This window comes from Tiliqua scincoides, chromosome 8 (assembly GCF_035046505.1).
Source record: "Tiliqua scincoides isolate rTilSci1 chromosome 8, rTilSci1.hap2, whole genome shotgun sequence".
NCBI lineage: Eukaryota > Metazoa > Chordata > Lepidosauria > Squamata > Scincidae > Tiliqua > Tiliqua scincoides.
In genome coordinates, this window is record NC_089828.1 from 30048631 (window position 1) to 30074642 (window position 26012).

The 26012-nt window shown below is 45.1% G+C and overlaps 2 protein-coding genes across 3 annotated transcripts in view; one reads left to right on the forward strand and one right to left on the reverse strand.

Annotated features, from left to right (window-relative positions):
* Window positions 1-5566: 5566 nt before the first annotated feature.
* Window positions 5567-10438, forward strand: PEX11G (peroxisomal biogenesis factor 11 gamma). The gene is made up of 5 exons (XM_066636066.1): window positions 5567-5649; window positions 6744-6932; window positions 8600-8778; window positions 9071-9121; window positions 9811-10438. The coding sequence occupies exons 1-5, from the start codon at window positions 5575-5577 to the stop codon at window positions 10034-10036; spliced, it is 720 nt and encodes a 239-aa protein (XP_066492163.1). The 5' UTR covers window positions 5567-5574; the 3' UTR covers window positions 10037-10438.
* A 545-nt stretch (window positions 10439-10983) lies between these two features.
* Window positions 10984-26012, reverse strand: part of ARHGEF18 (Rho/Rac guanine nucleotide exchange factor 18) — a 79111-nt gene continuing 64082 nt past the window's right edge. For both annotated transcript variants that reach the window (XM_066636064.1, XM_066636065.1), the window contains 14 exons: window positions 24955-25072; window positions 24384-24632; window positions 21849-21925; window positions 21199-21377; window positions 20849-20940; window positions 20273-20461; window positions 18458-18595; window positions 17833-17960; window positions 17091-17153; window positions 16103-16150; window positions 15101-15568; window positions 13952-14282; window positions 13301-13423; window positions 10984-13214 (listed from right to left, as the gene is read on the reverse strand). In XM_066636064.1, coding sequence (XP_066492161.1) covers window positions 13078-13214; window positions 13301-13423; window positions 13952-14282; window positions 15101-15568; window positions 16103-16150; window positions 17091-17153; window positions 17833-17960; window positions 18458-18595; window positions 20273-20461; window positions 20849-20940; window positions 21199-21377; window positions 21849-21925; window positions 24384-24632; window positions 24955-25072 — 2340 coding nt within the window. In that variant the 3' untranslated portion in view covers window positions 10984-13077. The remainder of the gene's footprint in view (window positions 13215-13300; window positions 13424-13951; window positions 14283-15100; window positions 15569-16102; window positions 16151-17090; window positions 17154-17832; window positions 17961-18457; window positions 18596-20272; window positions 20462-20848; window positions 20941-21198; window positions 21378-21848; window positions 21926-24383; window positions 24633-24954; window positions 25073-26012) is intronic.

The following is a 26012-nucleotide window of genomic DNA, read 5'->3' on the forward strand; positions in this document are numbered from 1 at the left end:
GGGGCTGTTCTTATGTTCTCATGTAAGCAGTAAGGCCTAAAAGAAACATTGCTTATCACCATCTAGAGCAGGGATTTTCAACCACTGTGCCACAGCACTTTGGTGTGCTGTGAATGGTCCACAGGACTGCCACAGGAGTTTGAGGGAGAGTCATTAATTTGTAGAGCCATTGGGGGATGTGAGCCCCCCTCTGGCAGTGTGGTGTGCCTTGTCAATTATCAAAAAACCGATGATGTGCCTTAATTTTGACACCTGTCAGTGTGCCATGAGATGAAAAAGGTTGAAAACCGCTTGATTACAGATAACTATAACACATAAATCTGGGATAGGAGTCCTTTCCACCTCTTCCTGCCAACAATGATAGATTCAAATGCTGAGAGCTTGCAGCTCATAACATCATCCCTGATACACTGCTCCAAATATGCAATTAGCTGAAAATACTGCCGCCACAAGGGGGCAATTTCATTTTAGTGTATGGGTTATTATTTCATCCAGCTGTAAACAACTCAGATGCTGTACCACATCTATAAATCTAATTGTTCCACACCTTATCCAAAGCATCAGATTACCTCCTAGACAACCTCCACATTACAAACAAAAGATGATAATAGAGGCTATCTGGAGGGCAGCGCATTCTTGAATTGATTTCTTTTGCTGCAAGGACATAGGGATTTTACTTTTGTTCTATCTTTCTATATTTTACTTTTGTGCTATACTAGATAAGTGCATTAAGTGAAAGGATGCTGCTATGTTGCACTAAGGGCGCAATCCTAGCCCCTTATGTCAGTGCTTTCCAGCACTGACATAAGGGCAATGCACCTCTGAGGTAAGGGAACAAACATTCCCTTACTTTGAGGAGGCCTCTGTGAGTGACACCCAACTGCAGGATGCAGCACACGTCCCATTGGCACCGCTATGCCAGTGCTGGAAAGCCCTGACTGCCACTGACTGGATTGTGCCCTAAAACACATTATGGGGTTTCTACAGGAGCATTAATCCATCAGGCAGCTATCTCTAAGTGCAAGCATAGCAACACTTTAGGACAGTGTTCTTCAATCTGTGGGTCATGATCCCACAGGGTCACAAAGCCTTATTTGGGGGGGGGGGTCGCAGCAACTTTCCAAACCTGTACAAGAGAGGGCTTGGATCCAATCCAATGATGGCATTGCCTTAGGAAAACTGAGTTCTTGATATAATCCTGCACAGCCTCTTCTTGCTGTCCTGCCCCACAGCTCCTAAGGCTGGCACTGCTCAGGCTGCTACCTCACAAGGTTGTTGTGAAAACACAAGAGGTAGGGGGAAATGGAGTGGGAGGTGAGTGGATTGAGTCCCGGAAGAGGGGAGGGATCAGCGGGGGGTCATAAGAACATAAGAACAGCCCCACTGGATCAGGCCATAAGCCCATCTAGTCCAGCTTCCTGTATCTCACAGCGGCCCACCAAATGCCCCAGGGAGCACACCAGATAACAAGAGACCTCGTCCTGGTGCCCTCCCTTGCATCTGGCATTCTGACATAACCCATTTCTAAAATCATGAGGTTGCACATACACATCATGGCTTGTACCCCGTAATTTATTTTTCCTCCAGAAACTTGTCCAATCCCCTTTTAAAGGCATCCAGGCTAGTCGCCATCACCACATCCTGTGACAAAGAGTTCCACAGACAAACCACATGCTGTGTAAAGAAATATTTTCTTTTGTCTGTCCTAACTCTCCCAACGCTCAATTTTAGTGGATGTCCCCTGGTTCTGGTGTTATGTGAGAGTGTAAAGAGCATCTCTCTATCCACTTTATCCTTCCCATGCATAATTTTGTATGTCTCAATCATATCCCCCCTCAGGCGTCTCTTTTCTAGGCTGAGGAGGCCCAAATGCCGTAGCCTTTCCTCATAAGGATTGCCCCGTAATCATCTTAGTCGCTCTCTTTTGCACCTTTTCCATTTCCACTATGTCTTTTTTGAGATGCGGCGACCAGAACTGGACACAATACTCCAGGTGTGGCCTTACCATTGATTTGTACAACGGCATTATAATATTAGCCGCTTTGTTCTCAATACCTTTCCTAATGATCCCAAGCATAGAATTGGCCTTCTTCACTGCCGCAGAATTATACTTTATTGGGGTTGTGGCATGAAAAGGGTTGAAGACCACTATTTCCGATGTTCAGAACACGATGCTATGATGTTCAGAACATATGTGCCCCCCCCCATTTTCATACTGTTTCTCCAAAATTGCTGCGGCCACACTCACTTTCTTCCTACCCCAAATGAAATTTAGAACAGTTTCTTCTTAAATTGAATAAGAAATGGCAACTTTTCAAGCACAAACAAGGCCCTTGCAATAATATTCATTTCACATAGTCTGTATGTGATTTTATAGCCAGAGACATCACTAAATTGGTTTATACAAGCAAACGCTGTTTGTAAAGAAGGTCTAACAAATGTTTTTTTAGCAGGGCCTTATTGTAATATTTTAAGAGACCTCATTATTATTTACCTATTGTTAACTTTAAAATACAGAGCATTTCATATAGGAAAGTACTATCAGATTAGACATACTTAACTGACTACTGGTTAGCAGTCACAAATCGCTGAACAAGAACTTCAAGTGATGCTGATGGGTGAAGGAGCTACAATAAGAAATATGGTGAGTTAAGAGACTTGGTGGCAAGGAGAGCTAACGATAAATCAGCAAATCCCTGGTTTGTATCTTAAGACTGCTGTAAACTCACTAGGTGGATTTAGAAAGCATTAATCTTCAGCCTTAGTCTTCACAATGTTGTTGGCAACCTCCAGTCTCGAAAGACTATGGAATCGCGCTCTGAATGGTGGTTCTGGAACAGCATCTAGTGTGGCTGAAAAGGCCAATTTGGCAGTGACAATCCCTTCCACACTGGGAGCAAGTACAGTCTGTCCCTGGTCTGTCTCCCTGGCTATGGGCCTTTCTTCTTTGCCTCTTTGCCTCAGACTGCTGGCAAAGTGTCTCTTCAAACTGGGAAAGGCCATGCTGCACAGCCTGCCTCCAAGTGAGCAGCTCAGACGCCAGGGTTTCCCACTTTTTGAGGTCCACTCCTAAGGCCTTCAGATCCCTCTTGCAGATGTCCTTGTATTGCAGCTGTGGTCTACCTGTAGGGCGTGAGTCCACATCCACAGATTTTGGACTGGTTCAGCCTGCAATACAGTATAGCAGTGGTTCCCAAACGTATCTGACTGGTGCCTCCACATTACAGCTACAATCTTAAGCATTGTAAAGGGCAGTAAGTTCGATTCTGCAGCTCCTCTGGCTTATTTCTGCGGCTCCCTTGGGAGCCATGGCTCACAGTTTGGGGACCATTGCAGCATAAGTAATAATACTCAATTACTTTACAAGGTTGTTGTAAGGATTACAATAGAATAATATATGTGGAATACTAATTTAAAGGACTATATAAATGGGAAATACAATAAGAATATTATGCCAGGTGTAAAAATAATAGAACAGACTTCCGCTTTGAGGAAGCCTATATGATATGCAGCATCACATAATAGTGCTTAAAAATTAAAGTTTTTTCACTTAAGAACTGGTACCTGACTCACCTGTGAACCTGCAAACAGTGAAGTATCAGTGCAACTCTATGTGTATCTAGTCAGAATTTTTGCTGAATTTAATGGAACTTACTCCCAAAAAAGCACACAGAGGATTGCAGCATTGCTGCCCAAGCCTATGCATGTCTCCTCAAAACTAAGTTCCATTATGTTCAGTAGGACCCTGAAACTCCAGGGTCCTACTGAACATGCTCCAGGTATGGACATGCTCCAAGTAAGCATGCACAGAATTGCAGTCTTAACCCATTTCTGTGCAGCCCACAGGTGTTCACATCTGATCCTTGTTGTGTACATGCAACATTGGGCAGAAATGGCTGAATCTATGACAAGACTCTAGAACAGTGGTTCCCAACCTGGGGTAAGTGTACTGGGGTACTTGCCAGGACTTTTAGGGGTACTTGAAAAAGAATTAAATGGTGAAAAAGGCAGGTCTGTATTATAATGCCTTGTGGGGCTAATTTGAGGGGTACAATGGGCCACCAAAGGGTATGCAAGTGAAAAAATGTTGTGAACCACTGTCCTAGAAGCATAGGCAATATAAAAACGTAAAATACAATAATAACTGTAGAGTCATTCCAAACACCAAGTTTTCCCTCCCTTTTTCTCACTCACTTTTTCTCCCATCCTTAATTTTTTTATCCACTCTTTTTCTGTCACATCATCTTTTATTCTTTCATTCTCTCTCTTCTCCTCACATTATTTTGCTTCTCTCCCCATATGTATCTTCATTCTTTCTTGCTCTTTTCCTCACTCCATTTTCTTCCCCCTCCTCCATGTTTTCTTTCTTCTTTTTCTCTCCCTCTTTCTTCTACACTTTTTGTTTCTCTCTCCCTTCCTCACACTTTCCTTTTCCTCCCACATACATTCTTAAACCATATTTTTCTCCCTCTCTTTTTCTTCCCCTAAACCAGCCATTTTCAACCACTGTGCTGGTGACCAGACATCTTCTTTTTCTAGGACACATCTTCTTTTTAAACCTCATGTCCTGAAAAGAACTTCAATGTCCTCCTTTTCCCTGTGAGCATAGCCTTCTTGTAATCAATAAGTTGTATGTAATAAGTTACATGTAATATAGTTTTGAATTTAATAATAAGTAATATAGTGTTTAAATTAACCACATGAAATCAATTTATGAGCATCTTGAGCTTTTCTTTTGTCATGTCCTACACTTTTCTGCTGTCCCCATATTTTGGGGTGCCTTGTCCTCTTTTGTGGTTATGATATCTGTTCACCTTGGCCATGACACGTTGGTGGGCCATGAGTGGTCCACAGGTGTGCCACAGGAATTTTGGGGGAAGGTCATTTATTAGTAAGACCAATGGGGGATGTGAGCCCCCCACCGGCAGAATGGTGCACCTTGTCAGTTGTCAAAACCCTGATGGTGTGCCTTGACAGTTTGAGTGCCTTGTGAGTGTGCCGTGAGGTGAAAAGTGTTGGAAATGGCTGCCCTAAACTTTGTCTTTTCGTTCTTGCTGTCCATTTTCAATTCCCTCATGTGTTTCTCTTGGGTTTATTCTTATGCATGTATAGAAAACCACTCTACCATATTTTAAAAAATGGAACAAAAATGTACTCTGTGTGTGTATATATATACGTATAAATGTATATGTTTGTAGGTATATACACACACACATATACTGTAATGTACATATATAATATACATATATATCTGTAATGTTATTATTGCAAACTTGAGGTTTTCATTGTCTCCCCCAATCTATTTCTCTCTCCTTTACACAGTTCTCCCCCTCCATTATCCCTCCCCCCCCACACACTACTTCATCCTTTCTCTGCAATCGTTATTTTCAACCCCCTCCTGTCTCTTTCCCCTCACACACTCCCCACTTTGGCCCCCCTCAGAGAGGGGCGCGCAAAGCTTTCTGGGACTTGTAGTTCTGCCTGCATGATTCGCCTTTCCAGACCCCACCCACTAGTGGGTGGGAATCTTGGGCTGCAGGGATTGGACAGAGAGTCGAAGCAGGAAGCGTTCTCATGGAGGTGCCTGCGGGGGGTCTGTTCAGCAGTCTGGTCTCGGTGCTGGAGACGTACCGGGGCAGAGATCGCGTGGTAAGAGGAGGAAGAGTGGACAATGACTGACACACACACTTAGCTCCTTCTTCCCCCCACCAGGCTGTATCCTTTTTTCTCAGTAGTGGGAGGCGATGTGTCTGCAGCTCAAGCCCCTCATCATTACTGATCATCACTTATTGATCACCAATCATCATAATGATCAATGAATTCAATGACTCACTCCCAAGCAAGGATGCAGACTTACTTTTTGATACTTCTTTTATGCTATTCATGGCCTTTTCATTACATTTCCTAAAGTGTGGTGGCGGCCAGACGTTCAAGTCCCTGGGCAGGCAGGGCTCAAACTCATCTTACTTGGCTCTCCACCTGCATCTTCCTGCAGGAAGCTACCAACAGCCTGTTTGGCCTGAATGCTGTTGAGGCTCCCCTTATGACTCATCCCACACCCCCTCCAGGCAGAAGGGTTCCTTCCAGGTGATTAGTGCCTACAAAGCCACATAATCCTTGCCATGGACAGGCTTGTGTTCATTTTATAGGGCTGCCCTCTTCCCAGGGGGTAATCTTTCTACCTTTGCTTTGCCCTTCTGTAAAGGAGCATCCATTCTTTGGATGGGTGCTGCTGAACTTTGCACGTTGGAATTCCTAGCAGTTTTTGCCCCTTTGTTGTTGATGCCACAGTAGCTCCTGTAGGAGGTGAGTGGGCTGTGGCATCCTTGCTTGGGACATCTCCCCATTAGCTGAGTGGGCAACAACCCCACCTCAGTTTAACCTGGTGGTGCTTCACTGGCCTTCAGCATTGGAGCTAGGTGGATGTGATGATTGGCTCCTTGGACATCACACAGATAATGTGCTGATGTCACTAACTCCATGGCTGACAGGCTGTGGCAGGGTTCCCATGAATATTGATGTTACAACTAGCATAAATGAAATGTTACTTTGGAACATTCTGACATTCATTACAGTACAACCATTCTGACTTTTTAGTCATTTATTTCCACTATCCTCAGTTGCACACAGTTGCAATTCATTATGTGTGTTATTTTTCCTCACCGGAAAACAAGTATTTGCATCTTACAGAGACTAATTTTTTTTTCTCTTTTCCTGTTTCCTGCCTCCCCTTTCCCCTCAAGGTACGCACCCTCTCCTATGGGTGCCAGCTAGCTGGAGGGATTCTGACTAGGAAAGACCCCACAGGATCAGCTTTTGGGCATGGCCTTCTTGCTGCGTCAGCCCAGCTCAGCCACTGCCGGACCGTCCTACGTCTGTTTGATGATCTGGCTATGCTCACCTATAGCCATCAATATGGGTTAGGGAGTAAGGTAAGCCATTCCAGAAAAAACATGGATAGCTAGGCAAGTTTGGTATGCTAACTTTTTCTAGAGCTAGAAGCTCTGTGCCTGTAACAGCTTCTTGACATATTTTATGCCTGGATGCTTTAAAAACAACTTTAAAAAAATTAATGTTCATGTATTGAGAAAATTTATCTCTTAAGGATTCTTGATTACTGTGTCTTAGCCCTGATTTAATTATGAATTTTTAAAAGGCAATAATTCACTCATATGACAAGCAGACACCCGCCAGGTGCCACAGCTGTAGCATTTTTGGCTATAGTGCCATTATTCAGGGCTGTGCCAAAACTTGCACATAATTAAAAATTTAGCTTTCACATGAAGTCTTATCTCTTAACATGACAGCACCAGTCTTGATGGTATTTCTATTGCTTTAAGTTGTAGCATATAGGTCCTTGCATGCTTGAAGGGCAGGGCAACAGGCTGAGATCACTATTCTTCCATAAAGGATGCCTGTTCTATACCATGGGCTTTTGCCATGTCTTGATGATCGGAACCAGTACAAAGGACAGAACAGCAGCAGTTCATGGTTACTATAGAAAGCAGTTACAGCAGCAGCAGTTACTGCAGAAAGTTTTTCCCTCATTGATTGGGCCCAGTGGCTCTAAGGAGAAATAGGTCCAAACTCAGACTAAAGTCAGCCAGCCAGCCCCAGGAGCTGATCTGTCCCTCTCCAAACTTGCAGGGAGATCTGCTTCTGGAATCTCAGTTTTGCTTGGCTTGGTCACAGATCAAGCAACTCTGACATTCTGGGCTGTGTGGTCTGGAAATTGCTCTTTGCTGAGACCTCAAAGTTACGTAACAGACTTGGAAGACACAGCAGATTAAGATTGCAATCAAACACTTTAACTTAACTCCTTACTTAACTGGGCCTTAACTCCTGTGTGAACGTGAAGAAGACTGAAGAGAACTGTGAGACTATCGTATATCACTGGTGGAATTAAGGGAGTAAGGCCTGTACCAGTTTAAAGTTAATAATCTGAAAGAGTTTAGTAGGAGTACCTTCAACTAATAGTCCTGTATCAGTCCTCTAGAGAAAATCTTGTTTATGCCAGTTGCTTGCTACTGCCTTTCTCACATGATTTTAAAACAAACATACCTATTTTTAATCTGCAAAGGTTAGAAAGCATGAAATCAAAGTGCATCTCCCTATCTTACACACAGCAAAAGGCTAGTGACCTCTTAGGCATAGTCTATTTACATCATGGGAGAGTAACCTTGCAAAAGCAGCGTGGACCAGCAATCGTCCTTTGACCCTGGCATGAGGGATTGGCGTAGTAGGGAATAGCCTTTGCTCCCCAGGCAGAGCTTAATTTCTAGAGGAGAGGTGCCTGGTCCCATGGCTTCTAGGAAGCATATCTCTGCTCCAGAAGCTCTGCTATTCTCATGATTGTGATTAACATTTTTACATGTTTGAAATGCTCTCTGTTCACTTTTCCAAAAATCCCAGATCTGTTCTAAGTCCAGAAACATTGGCTGGTTGTGTAGTTGTGACAAAGTGGCATTCCGAGGGCCTTATCCTTTCCCCATGTACCCAATATTAGCTGACACTGTGGCAAAGAAATTCCCTGAAGGGATCAGAGTGGGGGACAGAGTTAGGGATTAGCGCTGAACATTGACCTATCTGTGCATTGCAGGAAAAGGATGCTGCAGTGCGTTGGATTTCTGTCCTCAATAACCTTGCTGACCAGCTCTACTATCCCTGTGAGCATGTGGCATGGGCTGCTGATGCCAGAATCATCCATGCCAACTCAAGCAAGTGGTGGGCACTCAGCACAGCACTCTGGGGAGTGTCTTTGCTTCTGGGGATTGTTCGGTAAGGAACACGGAAGAAAGCGAGGTAAAGAAAAAGTCTTTAGACTGAAGGTTTGAGACATGACCCCAGTCCTTCCTCATCACTTTGCACTTCTGTAACTGGGAAAGAATCTAGCATTCCCAGAATCCTTGTGTCTTGAAATGTTTCTCAAGACAGTCCCTTTTTCACATGCCTGCCATTTTAAAGGTCGTCCTGAAATTGAACGAGTACTTAGGGGCAGCCATCCCCATCCCCAACTTGCTCTAGGAGTATGGCCTGCTCTCAACATCTGTTTTTTACATTCGCTTTACAGCTCTTTGAGAATTCTGTCCCAGTTAAGAAGTAAGCTGAAGACACAATCCAGGTAGGACTCTTCCCACAACAATCACGATGCATTCTATCAGATTGAGGTGTTTATTCTGGCTTTCATCACTGCCCATCCACAGAAACGTTTTCCACTGGAGGTTTGCCAAGCTAGAGCCCCCTTCCTGAAGCACTGCAAGAGACATTGTGTAGTTTAGTTGAGAAAGTGTCACTGAATTTGCTGAAATCACCTCTTCTGCAGACTTTCTGCTTTGGTGTCCATTTCCTCCCCTCCCCCCAGCTCATAGCAGGCTTTTAAAAGAAGCTTCATCCTGTGCCCATTGAAAGGAGCAGCTCCATCATCAAATTCAGGCCCAATCATGCTGCTTACTTGTTTGGGACAAGAGAAGGAATTGGGAGAATGGATTGTAGCTCAGTGACAGAGTGTATGCAGAAGGCCCCATGTTCGGTTTCTAGCATCATGTTCAGGTAAGGGCTAGGAAAGATTGCTGTCTTCCCGAAAGCTGCTGCTAATTAGTACAGAGCCAGAAAGACCAACGACCTGACTTAGTATATGAGAGCTTCCTGTGTTCAATTCAGCTAGTGGAGCCCCCAAAAGGTAAATTTCTCCTCCCCCAAATACACAAGTTGCTGAGGACCAGTGGTTTCTGCTCAACAATAGCTGGCCAAGCAGTAAAAGATGAGTGCATTTACTAGAGATCTTCCCCTGCCTTCCCTTTGCCTCAACAGTGTTGCCTCCCACTCAATCGTCAAGAAACTGAGGACCAAAGCCAAGACTGAAGTGTTGACTATCATCAGCAACCTGGCTGACCTCTCCAATGCCATCCACTGGCTGCCTCCAGGATTGCTGTGGGCTGGGATGTTCTCTCCGTGGCTAGTGGGCCTTATGGGGACCATCTCTTCCCTCATTGGAGTTTATCTAAGCTATGCAGGGGATAGTTCTGGGATGGTATAAAAATCAGAGGTGCATTCATAGGACTCCAGCAGAAGTTAAAATTATGATCTCAGTTAGGGTAGGCAATTCTGAACCAAATCCTAAATGGAGATACAGCTGGGGTACTGTATATAGAAGGTACTGTTAGGGGTTGGAAACCAAGCCCCTATGAATTGCTATTTTTTTCTCTGGGGTGTTCTCCGTAAGAAGCAATGCTTCATGCTGGCATCACACTCTCATGGAAGGAATCTGCAGAGCTAGTCCTATCCTAGTGGGAGAGAAATCTAGCCTGAAGAGACATTTATTGATTTTTTTCTTTTGGGAAAGAATCAGGAGTCACTGATGAAATGAGACAGCAGATTTTTACAACTTCTCAAAACTGTAACATATCTGACAGAATAAATGGAAGTGAATTGTACAAAATAGGAGACCTGCTCGTCTGATTACTTTTGAAGTCTAAGACCATTTTTACTACATGGCATTATCCCTGCTATCTTTCCTGCTGCAAACCATTCTTCCTTTCTTCCCACCACCATGTGGCCTAGACATAAGACCATTTATTCCTCCAACCTAAAAGAAAGTATTCTTGTTTTTTATCTCTTTTACAGTCTTCATACCTAGAGCTGACATGCTTCCCTTGCATTTTACAGTCTTTTCTGATAGAATTAATGGTTGGCTTTTAAAATTTAATTGTATTACATGTTCCAGCAATGTTGATAGTAAAGATAGAGCTGACCTTGAAATTCCTCTAGAAGAAGGCTTCTAGATTTTTTTCTTCACACAGACTATCTTGGTAACCAACAGCTTGAACACACCTAGCAGGGTCTACTGGCCCCAAACAGTATCTCCCCAAACAGCACATTTATGAAACACCAAAACACCTCTGACAGCACATGAGGCGATGATTTAAAATTTCAAATCAAGGCTTAATCTAAAGTTTGAAATAGAAGTAACAGTTCAAGACAGTATCAGTTTTTCAATTTTTAAGCTTTTTTAAAATTGCTACGAGGTTTAGAGTTCAGTCATATCTGAGATTCCGAAATCATCCTGCAGTGGAAAAAATACAACTGCAATTGCTGCATTAAAAAAAAAAAACACACCCCAAGAACATTGCTATCATTTTGTGTGCCAGGATCCCATTTGATCATTAAAGTAGTGCACAAATTTGACAAAAAATATTTTGACATTTAAAACCATTAATTTTACAAATAAAATTAAGAGGGTTACAAAGGAGTGTTTGTGATGGAATGATTGGCAAGGCAGGACCTACGTACACACTTTGCATGGGTGGGTAGAGGGTGAACGAACAACAAGGATGTTAAGATGCTATGCCAACTTAAATCTCATTGAAGAAGCAGCAAGTTGGTTTATTCAAGCTGGTGCATAGAACACAAGATTTTTTTCTTTAAGACAATCTGCAGGAGGCAGGGCAAACTGACTTAGAAAGGGGATTCGTTTTACAGGAAACCTTGTTCCATAGGACAGACAGAAATTGGTTTGGAGTGGATTGTAGATGGACACTTTTTTTTAAAAATGCCACCCATATTCTAAAGTGCTCCAATTTTTTTCAGTACAAAATATAAAACACTGATAAGCATGGCACAAATGGTAGTCAAGATGTGGCCCACAAATATCACAAAGCTAATAAGAAGCCAACACCAGTGTGTTGGGAGGAAGGGAAAGAGGTGCATTTCTGTGAATCCAGCTGGGAGACTCAGAGGAAGGCAGCTTCTTATTTAGATACAACCAAATGCCATTTCCAGTTGCCTACTGGAACCGTGGGTACACACCAAGCCATTTTCCAGTTGTATCTGCCACTGACACTAAACCTTAAGCAGTCAATAAACCTAAATGCCATAAGAGTCTCTTGCCATGGAGGGCCTTCCATAACCTGCTAGAGAAAGGGTATTTTATAGGGTTAGCCCCACTGCTGCCTTCTCTTCCATCTACTGAGAATCAAAGTAGCTCCAAATCAGTGTCCCTATTCAACAGGGTCAAAAAGCAACAAACAACCTGGGCAGGCACAGCTCAGGAATGGGACAGGATCCACATGGTATTTCCACTCCTCAAGAAACAGAGGAAATATGTGATGAGGGAAGACATACTTCATTTCCACTCTACACAGTACAGTCCCTTCTGAAAGACCCATATGATGCAGCAAAGTTGGAAACAATGGCCCATAAACCCCATGTTGAGCCCCATGTTTGCTCAAGGTTTTTCAAATAGCAGATACAGGTACATGTACCAGATCAACACAAAAGAAAGCTAGATACACAATACAGAGCAGTGCAACATGAAAGACTGAGGCAAATCAAGCTGAAGGACATTCCAACTCCTGAAGGAATGCTACCCAGCTGGTTAAGGAAGCAACCCCAGAGACAAGTTTATTAGTGGTTAAATTTCAAGGTTCTTCATTCTTTTCCTTCCAGGCACAGGGCCACAGATACTTCAGCACCCACAGTGGCTCTGTGCTGCACTCCCCAGTCTTTGTAGAGGGGCTGTGCGTGATGAGTCAATATGTTGGCCCTGCCAGTTACAGCCAGAGTCTTTAGCAGGAGCAACCATTCCAGCCCCACAAATTGCCCTGTGGATCTGTCTGCAGAATGAGGACAAGACTTGCTAAATTGGCAAGGTACTTTGTACAAACTAATGGAGGGGGTATGTGTACCCATCCCTCAAAGCCCAACCATTGCCCAGGTCCTCTTCTCAACAGAGTCTTTGGCCTCTCAAAACATTCTCAGGAAAGCCCTCTAAACAGTTCCAAGAGCAGGCATATACTTGAGGAATAGGAACAACCAAAGAGACCCTACCCTCACAAGATGTCAGTTCAATATGCTGCTGAAAAAAGCACCACAGCATGCAGTCTGAAGACAGCCACTAGTATCAACTCCAAGGAACAAAACAGGCAGTCTTCAGGTCAGTGCTGCACATTCAAGTGGCCACAGCCTTATCTGGAAGAAGCCAAACCACCTTCCTCTTTTGAAGGTTTCTCTGGACAGACTGTCCTACTCCAGGTCCCAGCCACTCATCTGGGCTGGAGAGTGGTCCTCTTAACACACCAGTCAGAAGAAGATAACGTCCTCCTTGCTGGCATCATCCTGGGTGGGCAGAAGGGCATTGACGCTGTGGGGCTTGAAGAGGTTGCCAGAGGGAGATGGTACTGCTTCAGGGTGGCTCTCAGCAGGGCCGGGTAGATCTCCTGGGAGAAGGAGGAAAGGTGAAGTCTGTGGTTGAGTGGAATGTGGTCACCTACTTTGCCCAGTGAGTCTCTCAGGTTAAACCTACCTGGCAAGAAGGCAATGTTCTGGCTGTGGAGAGAGACTGGGCTTGTGGAGCGCCTGCTCCGGGACACAGATTCTTCCTTTCCAGGCATCCTGGGAGGGAACAGCTGCCTCAGGTCAACCGATGCTAGAAGTAGAAATGAAACACTGAATTGGTTCCAGAAGCCAAGCGAGCAGATAAGCATCTTTGATTAATCCACATCAGCCAAATTTTAATTTGTGAGACTTACCAAATCCTAACCAACTTTCCAGCACTGGCATAGCTGTACCAATGGGACATGTGCTGCATCTTGCAGTTGGGTAGCACTCAAGGTGGCCTCCTCAAAGTAAGGGGATGTTTGTTCCCTTACCTGAGAACTGCATTGCTCTTATGCTGGTGCTGGAAAATGGGTTAGGATTGCGCCCTATGGGTACAACAGTATATTGGGAGTGGAGAGGAGAGTACTTTGATTCTGGAGTCAGTAGACAATCCTGGGCTAGATGACCCAAAGGGCCTGCCTCTGTAAGGCAGCTTCATACGTTAATCTACTTTGAAAATGTCACTCCTCCACCCTGGCCCCAACAAGGTGAGCCGCACTTGCATCCCTGGGCACCAGGTCAACCCCAGAACCCCAAGCCTGTTCCAATTCCAGGCACTTTGGGCTATATTACTCACCTGAGCTATCAGCTCTGTGGGAAGCCTTGGCGGCTTTGCTGCTACCCTTCTCCTTGGAGCCCTTGGTGAAAGCAGCCAATTTGGTAGGGATCTGCTGCTGCACAGCTGCTTGCTTCTGGATTTGGTTGGTGGCACTCAAGAGGTGGATGGGCACCTCGTTCTTGAGAGCCAGCACAGGACGCCCCTCCAGGGCAGCACTGTCCCTACGAGCCAGTTCCGTCCGCTCCAGATAGTCCATCCCAGAGACACTGCCTCGACCACTTGGCTTCATAGGTGGCATGCCTCCTTCCAGCCCTTCCCCATTGAAGCTGACAGAGTGGATCAAGTTGGCCTGGGAAGTGAAAAAACAGCCACAGATCCAACAATGGTGGAGCTGGACAAGGCCTTCCAAGGCAGATCATCCTGCAACCATACTCAAGAGGACTTAGAGGAAAATCTAATTCAATTATCAACCCTGAGAGCCAGCTGACTTGCATATCTACCCCCCCCCCCATCCCACCTCAGTCCATTTGGAAACAAAATTGAAACCCAAGAAACTGCAACATGGGGGTTGTTAAGTTTTAAAAAATAAGATTACTAAGGGTGGGGGAATGACACCTCAGCAGAAGTCTATAAGTTTTTCTTCTCCTATACTATGGGAACTCTGGCACCCTCCAACAAAAATTGATACAACAGACTCAGGACAAACAAAAGGAAGTCCTCCTTTACATCATATGTAATTCATTTAGAATTTAATTCATTCACCTAACAGTCAGTCACACAATGTAGTGATGGCCTCATGCTTAGATGGCTTTAAAAAGGAATTGGTCAAACTCATGGAAGAGGTCTTTCTATGGCTACTAGTAATCAGTGCCATATGAAAGCTGCATAGGCAATATCCCACTATATATCAACTTGTGAGCTTCCCATTGGGGCTGCGTCACCTGTTAGAAACAGGACGCCTGACTAGATGGACTTTTGCTCCAGTCCAGTAGGGCTCTTATTAGGTTCTTAAAGAATAGAGCTGAATACATCACTCAGAGAAATCTGCCTCCAGATCATGCAGTCCTGTGATTCCAACCCAGTATGTCTGACTTTTCCATTCTAGAATTAAGTCTGAGAAAGCACCCAAGAGGTGGAACCTTCTCCTTCCCAAACAAAAATACTCACCTGGCCCATCTCAGGTGAAAAGGTGCCCGAGACTGTGTGCTGCTTCTTCAGCTTACGCAGCTGCTCCAGGCGCTCGCGCTCCTTTTCAACAGCACGCTGGGCCTCCCGCAGCCTTTCCAGATCATGCTGGTAAGCCTCCCGTTGCCGCTCCAGTTCCTCCCGCTCCTGGCCCAGGCGATCCTTCAGCTGTCGCATCTCCTCCTCCCGTTCCTGTAGCTGGGCCTCAGCTGCCTCCATCTCACGCCGCTGGCGGTCCCTTTCCCGTTCCCAACGCTGTTGTTCCGACTTCAGCTGGCTCTGCATCTTCTGGACACTGGCCAGCTCCTCCCGCTGCTTCTCAAAGTTGCGCTGCCTCTCCTGTTCCAGAAGCAGATTGCCACGTGTGGACTGCAGGCGGAACTGTTTCTCCCGGTCAACAAGGGTGCTCCGCTGCAGTTCAACATAGCTGTCCTGCTGGGCCATCACTGCCTGGGAAAGGGGGGATGGAGGGAAGAAGAGATGTACACAACTTGTTCAGCCTCTCTTCTGGAAATTCATTTTGTCTACATATACCCCACTTTTCTCTAATAAAAACTCAAAGCAGCTAACAAAAAGAATACAAGAAGAATATCAACGTTTAATGTAGAAATGAGGGACATAGGAGGTCTGGAATGCCTCCAAGCAGATGGCTCTACCTACTGCCTGAACCTGCTCTTCTGTAGTAGCAAACCCTCACTAAAATTAGCAGATGAATTTTTCACTTACGCGAAAGTATCTGGTGCAAGATTCAGCATTCCAACAGTTACTGAGCAAAAAAACCCTTATGCATTTCAAGTTATAATGGACAGAGAGAAAAACATCTGGATAACTTACAGTAAAATCTCCGATTTCTCCTTCACAACTGCTCCTACCTGGCCTCTGCTCCCACACCTACCCCGGGCTGCCACTCTAATCCTTGCTCAAATTCTTCTGGAACAGAAGTTTTGGAAGTTGAATGTTTGAGGTGGGGAGGTGGCAGCTTACCTGTAGACTGAGTAGCAATTGTGAGAGCGTCTTTATCCTCTGAACAAGCTGAGGAGACAAGTGAAAGGATTAAAATTCTGTACACCATCTAGCACATATTAGCCACCATCGAGGACTACAGTCAAGGGCCAGGAGGATGCCCTTAGAATTCAACAATCACTAACATGCAGCCCCCCCCTCCAGCCCAGACTAGGCTTGCTCCAAACAGTACTTGCTTGCTGCAGATGTGGGAGTGGGAGTGAGGTCATAACTCAGTGGTGGAGTACATGCTTTGCATGCAGAAGGGTTCTAGTTCAATCCTCATTTCAAAAAATCTCAGGTAGTAGGACTGAGAAAGACCCTGAAGATGAGCATCACAGTAGACCACACTGGGCTAACTAGACCAATGGTCTGACTTAGTGCAAGGCAGCTTCTTTGGCTCACACCATCTCCTAGTGACAAACCACTCCCCTTATTTTCACTCTGGGCAGACATCATACAGTACATAGACAAGAGGGGAGTTCCTGCACAGTAGCAAGGAGGAAGGCTGCTGGTTGAGAAACACCAGTCCAGAGCCCCTCTATCCAATATACAAGATGTATTCACATAGTTCATTTGTGCCAGACTATACCTCATACCAGCAGTTCCCAAACTTGCTGGGACTGCGATACCCTCAGAACCTGGAAGTGAATGGTGATGATGCAGAATATGTCACGTGGTGATGTCATCATCACTTCCTGGTTCTGAGGGCTATTGCGGGCCTCTAAGTGATAACAGGATCAGGACAGACAGACAGACAGACAGACAGACAGGCGGGCTTTTTGCAACATATGGTTTTCATGCACTGCAGCTCTGTTCACCATGCTGAGCCTCCTGTCACTATCTGGAGACTCACACCACAGTCTCAATGCTGGGCAGCAGGTGACTCAGATGTCCTGGCAAGTTTGGGATTAGGAACCACTGCCGTATTACAACATGGAGAAGCAGCAGATCAAGATGTCCCCAGTACCTCTGTCTCCGTTTCCAATGGCAGCTGAAGGCTGCTGTTACACTCCAACCTTGCATTATCACCCTGCAGAAAAGGCAAAAGAAAACACACAGGTTGACAGAGCTGTGATTTAATTAATTTTTAACACACAATAATGCTGGCCTCATTCTTCATTTATGGGTACAAGGAATATGCTTATACATTGATTTATTACATTTCTGTCCTGCCTGCTAGCCATCAAGAAGCCGCCAAGGGGTCTCCCAGCCAGACACTAACTGGACCCACGCCCACTTCAGCACAGCTGCCACACTGTGAGCCTTCAGGTAAGAGTCCTGGATAAAGCCTGTTAACAGCCCAGAAGTCAAAGGGGTGACTGAAAATATACCACAGCTTGCAGGCAAACTCTCAGTGTGCTATAAGCTTCTTGCCCTCTCCCCCTGACTGGCAAAAGCCACAGTCAAAATCAATTTGTAGTCTGTCGTTTTACCATGTACCCAAGGTGACTCACAACCAATCAAAGCAGAACAATGCATAACTATAAAAATAAAACACTGTAGGAAGAGCAAAGTGAATTATGCAAATACGTAATTTTAATGGCATGAATTGTAAGCAGATTTGGATCTGCTGAGATGCAGAGCAAATCTTATGAGCAGTATAGATGATGCTCAATTCTATAAATAAACTTCTAAGAGCAGAAACCACTTTTTCACAGGCAGGTTGGTGAACAGCCAAAGGGGGCAAATTTCAAGAAGTCTTCACTCACCAAGCGTAGCCCTTCATCCACAGCAGAAGGGGGTTCCTGGAGCAGCACCTCTGGGTTGGTTGAAGGGGAGCCCCGGCGCTCTCGAAGCCACAGGTCTCTGCCATAGACCTTATTCTTGAAACTGCCAGCTGTGAAAGAGGAATTCATCAGCATGCAGAGGAAACCCACCCAAACTCCTCTCTCTGCATACAACGGAAAAAGGAGTATACCATCTAGCATTACCTATGAGTGCAAAAGCAACTTTCTGCTTGACTGCACGAGATTTAAACAGGAAAATGCAGGAGACAAAGAGCTATGTGAGAATGAAAAGGATTTAGCTGAGACCCAAACAGAAACAAAATGAAGTCCAGAAACGTCTGCTCTGGACTCTTCCCCCACAGAGCAATAGCCAGACGAATGGCAAGCCAAAGCAAGGTGTGGGGGGAGGACATCCCTTGAGAGATTGGATTTGTCAATACCTAGGGACAGAAGACATCCAAGTTTCTAACAGCGGGGGAGGGGATGTTACAGTGGGGCTAACTAACCAGAAAAGGCCTAGAACTTATGATCTGAGTGTGCATGTGGGTGCACCCACTGCTTCATAGGTCTCATATTCCCTGATTGAATCCACCCAGCATCAACTTACTTTTGGTCAGGCATGCTGTGGCACTGTCATATCCCCCAAAAGTCTCTGCTCGCCTCAGCAGTATTGGTCCACCAGCATCCTCGGGACGAGAGGTCACACTCCCCAGTTGACTAAAGATCAGATTCTGGAGGCTTTCCACTACCAAAAGGATAGGGATTAATTTCAACAGCCAGTGAGGGAGATTGGAGGAGAAAGAAGAGTAGTTCTGTGCTAATGACAGGCCTAAGCCAGTGTTTTCCACTTGAGATATTGTTCAGTTGTACACAAGAGGCCTTGGAGCCAGTGGTTGCTTCTTTGCTCCCAGTAACAGTCGCTGTGTCCTGTTCTTGCAAGTTTTTGCAAGAATGAGTTCATTCGTTTCTTAGAGAAGTGACCACTCTGAGCTTTGCGAACCTGGAAGTGATGTCATAGTGACGTCACAGCCCCAGGTATTTTAGGTATTGGTGGTACTTAATTACAATATGAGAAATGGTATGTCAGGAGACACAGGTTGAAGAACACTGGCCTAACCTCTTCTGCTGTAGAAACAGCAAACTCTCCACACCAACATCTCAAGCCCACAAAGAGGCCAATGACAGCTCAGCATCCATGTCCATGGCAAGCTCACTGAGCAGCAAAGTAGAGACTTCCCTGCCAAAGCACAGTTTCAGCAGCTGAGGACTGCTTCCTACTACAGTCATCCTATTCCTCACCGCTCCCCCTCTGTTATGTCTGAATCAAGCAGCAAGGGGATGTTCTGGGGAGGGGAGGGCCACCAAACACATCTCAAATCAAAGCTACTCCAACTGGCTGCTGGAGTCTGTGCTTTTACTTCAGGGACCCAAAACCATTTCCATCCAAGGTTAAGGTTGTATGTACACTTTTTTTTTAAGTCAAAAAACAGACACTAAATTCTGTGACAAAGAAAGTGGAATACTGCCAAAATTACATTGAAACATATTTCACAGTATTATTGTTGCCTCTGTGGGTCAAGACACGACAACTGAACAGGTTGCTCAAGTCCTGTACTAGCAATCTTGTACAGTTACCCAGCCCCATCTAGACTTCTGAGCTCTTGCTAGGCACTGCCAACACAATCATATGTCTACATTATCCATGAGGTGATTTCATAACAGCCCTGCTGGATCAGGCCCAGGGCCCATCTAGTCCAGCTTCCTGTATCTCACAGTAGTCCACCAGATACCTCAGGGAGCACAAAAGACCACAAGATATTTGCATCTCACTATCACAACCCTGCATCTAGCATTCTATTTACCCTTGCACCCCCCTAAATAAAAGCAAGCTGCTGAAGGCCATCTTGCATTTTTAGAAGTCAGAATGTGTGTGTGTGTGTGGGGGGTGCAACTCAACAAACCTTCCCAGCAGCAATGCTGGGCTAAGAGGCACTTTTTAAAATGGTGCTTCTCTTATATTTAGTGGGCAGATAGCAACTGTCCCTATTCAGTGCAATCTGGTGTCTTTACCAGGTTATTAAGTAACATACCTTCTGTGTCTTTTTATACTGGGAATCATTCTGAGATACAGAATTATTTATTTTGTGACAAAAACCAGTTTTGTTGTTGAATAGCTCTGTGTGTGTGTGTGTGTGTGTGTGTGTGGTGTGTGTGTGTGGTGTGTGTGTGTGTGTGTGTTTAAATAATAACAACCATCACCACAATCCCCTTTTTAAAAACTCTGTAACAGATTGTATTCACAGAACTTCCACATTACATCTGGGTTAGCTCTCAGACAACTCCCAGATAATATGATGCCAGTTTGTTTTTTTTGGCACACATACCCATCCCTCTCTTGCTGACAGTCCTCCAGTGCACCCACCTTCTGTCACTGCACGCTTGAGAATGGCTTCCCCTTGCAAGTTCTCAGGGGACTCTGTTCTGCAGATGAGTCGTGACCGGAAGCCTGCAGTTGGCTCCTCAAAGCCATTCATCTCTGCCATCTCCAGATAGATTTGCTGCTTCTCATTCAGACTCTGCACAATCAGATCATCTTTTATACTCAGGCGCTCTGCCAGCGAGAAAAGAAAAAATGACTGTTGAGGCTCACAGCAGTTGGTCAAATATTGTTTGCATCTAAGAGCGGCAAAGAACATGAAAGAGCACAAATCTTGCAAGAGAACCTCCCTCACTTCCTGAGACAGAGGAAGGCAACAGGTGATCAAGACCCCACTCAGCAGGCTTGCAAATGAAGATCAATGCAGTTGTGACTGTGTTTGTATTTTATGAACAATGGGACCATATATCCTACCACAAGGGGGAAGTCAGAGATCTTGAAAAGGAGCTGCTAAGCCAGCAAGACCATCTTTAAGCTGTGTTATTACATTATATTTGCAATCCATAGATGGGGATTGGGGTGGGGAAATCTTCATTCCCCAAGACTAGAGCCTTCCCTTACCTTGGAATTCCTTCAGCTTAGCTGTTCTCACTTCTGCCTGCCTCCTTTCCACATCTGGGTCAGTCAAGATCCCCTCCTCTTCATCAGGACAGCTGCAGGGAAGTATAGAGACCAGAGACCCGACCATTAAGGCTTGGCCAAATTGTGCCCCCCTCTGATCTGTCAGCCAGTTGCAAAATTCTCCTCCACAGACTCCTGTTTTGCTCACACTGGAAAAAGCTAAGAGTAGTCAGCAGAAGGATTCAAGAGCAGAGCCAGCACTCTGGATCTCCCAAGGGGTAGAGGGATGGCAACAGCATCGCTTCCTCTCACCAGGAAGGGACAGCAATGAACACACCACGAATGCTCACCTCTCCACAGCCCTGCGAATCTGTGCCATCCAGAAATTTCTATCCTCCTTGGAATTGGCATGGATTTCATACATCTCTGGGCCTTCCATGGAGGCACTGATCAAGAACATGGCTCTCTCCTCATTAGCCACTTCCCGGACTATCAGTTTTTGCAAGGAAATTGCTGGCGGCTTTGAGTCCTGCAAAGGAAGAACCATAATCACATTTTCCTCCTAGGCAGTCTAGGTTGCAAATATTGCTCCATACTGACAAAGGATATTAAGTGTGTGTTATCTCCATAATGCAGATGGAGAAGGTGGAAGAAGACATGTAGGATGATGTGAACTTATGGCCAATGTGAAGTATGAACCAAGAAATTCCCAGTTCATAGCTCAGTCTCTTAGCCACTACACTATACCAGCGGGTACAGATAAGCACCTCTGTTGCACCATTGTTGTGGTGCTTTCAGATTCACAGAGTTCTGAATTTCTCCAACATCTTGCACACTCACCTCTAAAAACATACATGAGGCTGCCTTACAGCGAGTCAAACCCTTGATTCATCTAGTAGCTCATTATAGTCCACTCAGACTTGCAACAACTCTCTTCAATTTCAGACAAAGAAAGGCTTTCCCAACCCTACTTGGAGATGCTGGCAGGGAAAGTACATACCACAGATGCAAATGTGTATTTCTGGTCCTTCTCTTGCAGCAACAACAGCACATCTGTCAGCAGAACAGCCAGAATATCTGCCAAGGTTAAGAGGAAAAAAATTGTCAAGTAGAAGATTGAGGTGAACTCTCTGAATTCCAACATCTAAATTTGGAGGACTTGCCCAGATAAATAATCTGATCCAGAATGCTGCTTTCTGGTGTCTTTCACCACCGAGTTTCTTCTCTGTAGAGCAGGGTCCTCCAGACTCTAGCCACAGGCCAGAACCAGCGCCCTGCCTAATTCCTCCCCCATGTGAAAGGCACTTACCACTCCGCAGGGGAACCTTCAGTTCATGCCACATATTGCCCCCAACCTTTGTGCTTGCCAGCCACTTCTGGGGTCTTTCATCCCAGTTGGCTTTGCGCCCTGATTTCTGGGCAAGCACAGGCTGGCCAGCACAAAGGTCAGGGGCAATTTGTGGTGCAAATGAGAGGCCGCCAGGCAGAACAGCAAGCTCCATCCATGCCGGGAACAGCTTTACTAGTGCACAGCTTTACTAGTGCACTAGTGGACACCACTGTTGTGTAAAGCAACACTGCAGTGCTACTTGGGTACTGGAAATCATTCATGTTCCTGCCTAATAGGAGGTCCAGTTAGGTACCCAGACATACCAACACTTATGGACAGCCACTATAGAGCACAGTCATCCAAAATCAGACTGCCAATTCTGAGCACTCCAGATGTTTTTATCAGCCCAGAACACCAAGTGAGAACTCAATTTCCCAATTACTGGTCCCCCTCCCAGCAGCTTAAGCACAGATGCCCTCAGTGTCATACCAAAGAGCTATTAAGGACCTCAAATCTCGAAGAATTCACCTTGAAAAACATCACCACCACCACCCACCAGTTTTATAAAAGTCTTCTACGAAGTGGACTGTTCCCTGCTGTGATTACATCCTTCTTTGAGTTTTTCTGGAGCAGCCAGAATTATGTATGTCAGTAGACCCCATGCCATTAATTGTTAGCAACCTACCTGCCTTTCTAGTGAGTTGCACATACACAGTGGGGGACACCCAGGAGAACATTGCCCTCTTGCCCTTCAGTCATGATCTATGCCCCCATTGTGCTCACAAGTGCTGGGACTTCACAAGCCACAGACAATGTCATAGGCAGTGGCACTAAATAGCCGCAAAGCAGCAACAAGAGACCAAATTCAGCACCAACAAAGAAAATTCTGCCAGGCTTTAATTTTCTGAGAGAAGGAAAAAAAAACCACCTGCCATAAGGTTGACATGACATGCTTTGAAGAGGTGTGAAGTGGTCTGGAAGTCATTTCACTTGGAATAATGACTCAACAGTGTGTCATCCACACCAAGGACTTCCTCCAAATAAGGCAGCATACTTGGGAGGGGGGGTGGAAGCAGTCAGGCTCTGCTAAGCAGGCTCTGCTAAGCAACCTCAGTTTGCTTTGCAAGTCGGAAATATAACATGCACTACTTCCTCCAGCGACATTTTATCGAAATGTGCAAGTCAAATTGCAATTCTGTTTTACATCCAAATGAACAATAAGCGTAAAGCAGTATTTCCCAAACTGTGGGTCATGAAACTAACAAGCTGACAGTTGATGAGAAAAATGCATTGAGCACTAGGGAAAGGACCAGTGAGCTGCATGCACTCACATTTGCTTGTGAGTAGGTGGCCATACCTCAGTCCATTTCAAAAGGCAGGCTAAGAGGAATGCAATGCCACCAGAATGATCCCAATCCAAAGAGCACAGACACCAAAAAACACTTGAGAAGGAAGTCCCCCCTCCAAGCTGACAAATGTATTGAGCCCTATGGAAAGTGAAACTGAATCACATGCGTGTGATTACTCATGAGTAAGCATACACACCTTGGATCTGATTGAAGGCCAGATGATGGGGCATGAAAAGCCACCAAAATGGTCCTGATCCAATGACCATGGAGCTCAACAAATGGTCCAGAAGGCAACTCTCTCCCAAAAGTAAGAAGGATAAAAACAGAGACTTGACCTGGTAAGGTGACTTTTTTTTTAGTCTCATCAAGCTTGGTGGATCCCGATAGAGTGTCATTTTAAAAACTGAGTCCCAATGCTAAAATGTTTGGGGACCACTGGCCTAGAGAGTCTACACACATATAGAAAAAAGTGGAGAGAATGAAGTTTTCTCCCTCTTTTGTAATTTTAGAACTTGAGGACCACCCAATGAATCAATGGGCAGGAGATTCAAGACACACTGAAAAAGGTCCCTCACACAACATGTAACTACAGCAAAGGAAATTTCTACCACAAGATGTGGTGATGGTCACTAGTTTAGATAGTTTTAAGAGAAGATTAGAAAATTAGCTAAATTGAGCCTCCATGGGCAAAAACAATTTACCTCTGAATGCCAGATGCTGGCAAATTAGGGGGATAAAACATTGCTTATTCCTTGCTTTTTGCAAGCCCCCTAAAGACATCTGGCTCAGCATCTGTCAGCAGGAGTAGATGCACCCACCTGGGTCTAATCCAGCAAGGCAATTTCTTATGTTCTACCTTTCAGCCTCCCAGAGGCAGCTTTCCAATACAGCATTCCATCCACCAAGAGGCGCCGCTGTAGCATATCCTCCTTCCGGAAGACAAGGCCATTCTTGAATTTCCCTGAAGACTTCAGTTCCATTCTAGTCACAATCTCCCGGAGGCGCTGCCCTTTCTCACACTCATTCACTTTGGCATCCACAGCCATGATCGCTTCCTTGATCAGAGATAATGCTTGGGTCAGGTCCTCATACTCCTTCGTGCCAGCTGCAGCAAAGGAAAGGGCCACAAAGCAAGTTTAGAAAAGGAAAAATACACAGTTGGGGGGGCTGCTTTTCCTAACACAGCCACCAGGCTCAGGAAGAGAAAGAAACAGTCTTAAATTCTGCAGGAATTAAAAAGGCACTACCTGTTACGTGCTCTGTTTTAGTTACACTTGTGCATCTCCAAGGGAAGGGGCACCCACCAGAGTTGTACTTGGTCAGCTTCTCTGACCCAGGAGGGAAGTGGCCCTGGCTAACCACTACATTGAGGGAGAAGGAGGCTGACAATGGCCCATGGGGAGCCCTCAGCTGAGCAATCTTTGCACCTTCTGTGTTCTGAATGATGCGCTCCACCAAGACAGGGTACTTCATGATGCGCTGTGTGACTAAGAGGTAGCATTCTTGCATGCCGAGCCGTCTTACAATGGAAGAATTGCTGATTTTCTAGGGAACAAATACACACATACAAGAATTTTATTCATAGCAATGAGCAAGCAAATACTGGCAACACACCATTCTGTTCCTTGCATCACCTGCTCAAGAAGCACAGCATGACAAATTACAGCCATTTCTGTTGTGTACCCAAAGGCCGATAGTTTGAGGTACATTCTCCCAGTGAATTGAGTTTCCATGTTTAGCTTTCAAGACTAAAAGCAACTGCTAGCCCTCTACTCCTTCAGGAATCTGTGAAATACCGTATTTTTCGCTCCATAAGATGCACTTTTTCCCCCCCAAAAAGTGGGGGGGAAGTGTGTGTGTCTTATGGAGCGAATACTGCAAAAAAGAGTGCACGTTGGGGACCTTAATGAAGGGGGGATTTCATGCCAGTGTATGATCCCATTCACCCTAATAAAGGGAGGGATCTTCATGCCAGTGTATGATCCCATTCACCCTAATAAAGGGAGGGATCTTCATGCCAGTTTATGATCCCATTCACCCTAATAAAGGGAGGGATCTTCATGCCAGTTTATGATCCCATTCACCCTAATAAAGGGAGGGATCTTCATGCCAGTTTATGATCCCATTCACCCTAATAAAGGGGGGGATCTTCATGCCAGTTTATGATCCCATTCACCCTAATAAAGGGGGGATCTTCATGCCAGTTTATGCTCACATTCAAAAAATGTCATTCAAAAAATGTGGCATTAGCAATGCCTTAGATGGAAGTGAAGATGGTATCTTATATGAAGACAGCGAAGAAAGTGATGTCAGTGATTGTGAGCAAATGAGCTTCATAAATTCTGACTCTAGCGATGAGTTCTTGGGGTTTCCAGAAAACTAGAGTACTCAAACCTTTAAGTCTCTCCATTTGTTAATGACAGTGATAATGGTTCTTAATGCCACTGTTGACTGCTGTTCACTTTACATGGTTCAAATGTTATTC

What these genes read in the sequence shown, in the direction of transcription:
- PEX11G (XM_066636066.1), top strand. Translation starts at nt 5,575, where the DNA reads ATGGAGGTGCCTGCGGGGGGTCTGTTCAGCAGTCTGGTCTCGGTGCTG. An exon ending in AATATGGGTTAGGGAGTAAG is followed by an intron (nt 6,933 to 8,599) that starts GTAAGCCATTCC and finishes TGTGCATTGCAG; the next exon opens with GAAAAGGATGCTGCAGTGCG. An exon ending in AAGCTGAAGACACAATCCAG is followed by an intron (nt 9,122 to 9,810) that starts GTAGGACTCTTC and finishes TTGCCTCAACAG; the next exon opens with TGTTGCCTCCCACTCAATCG.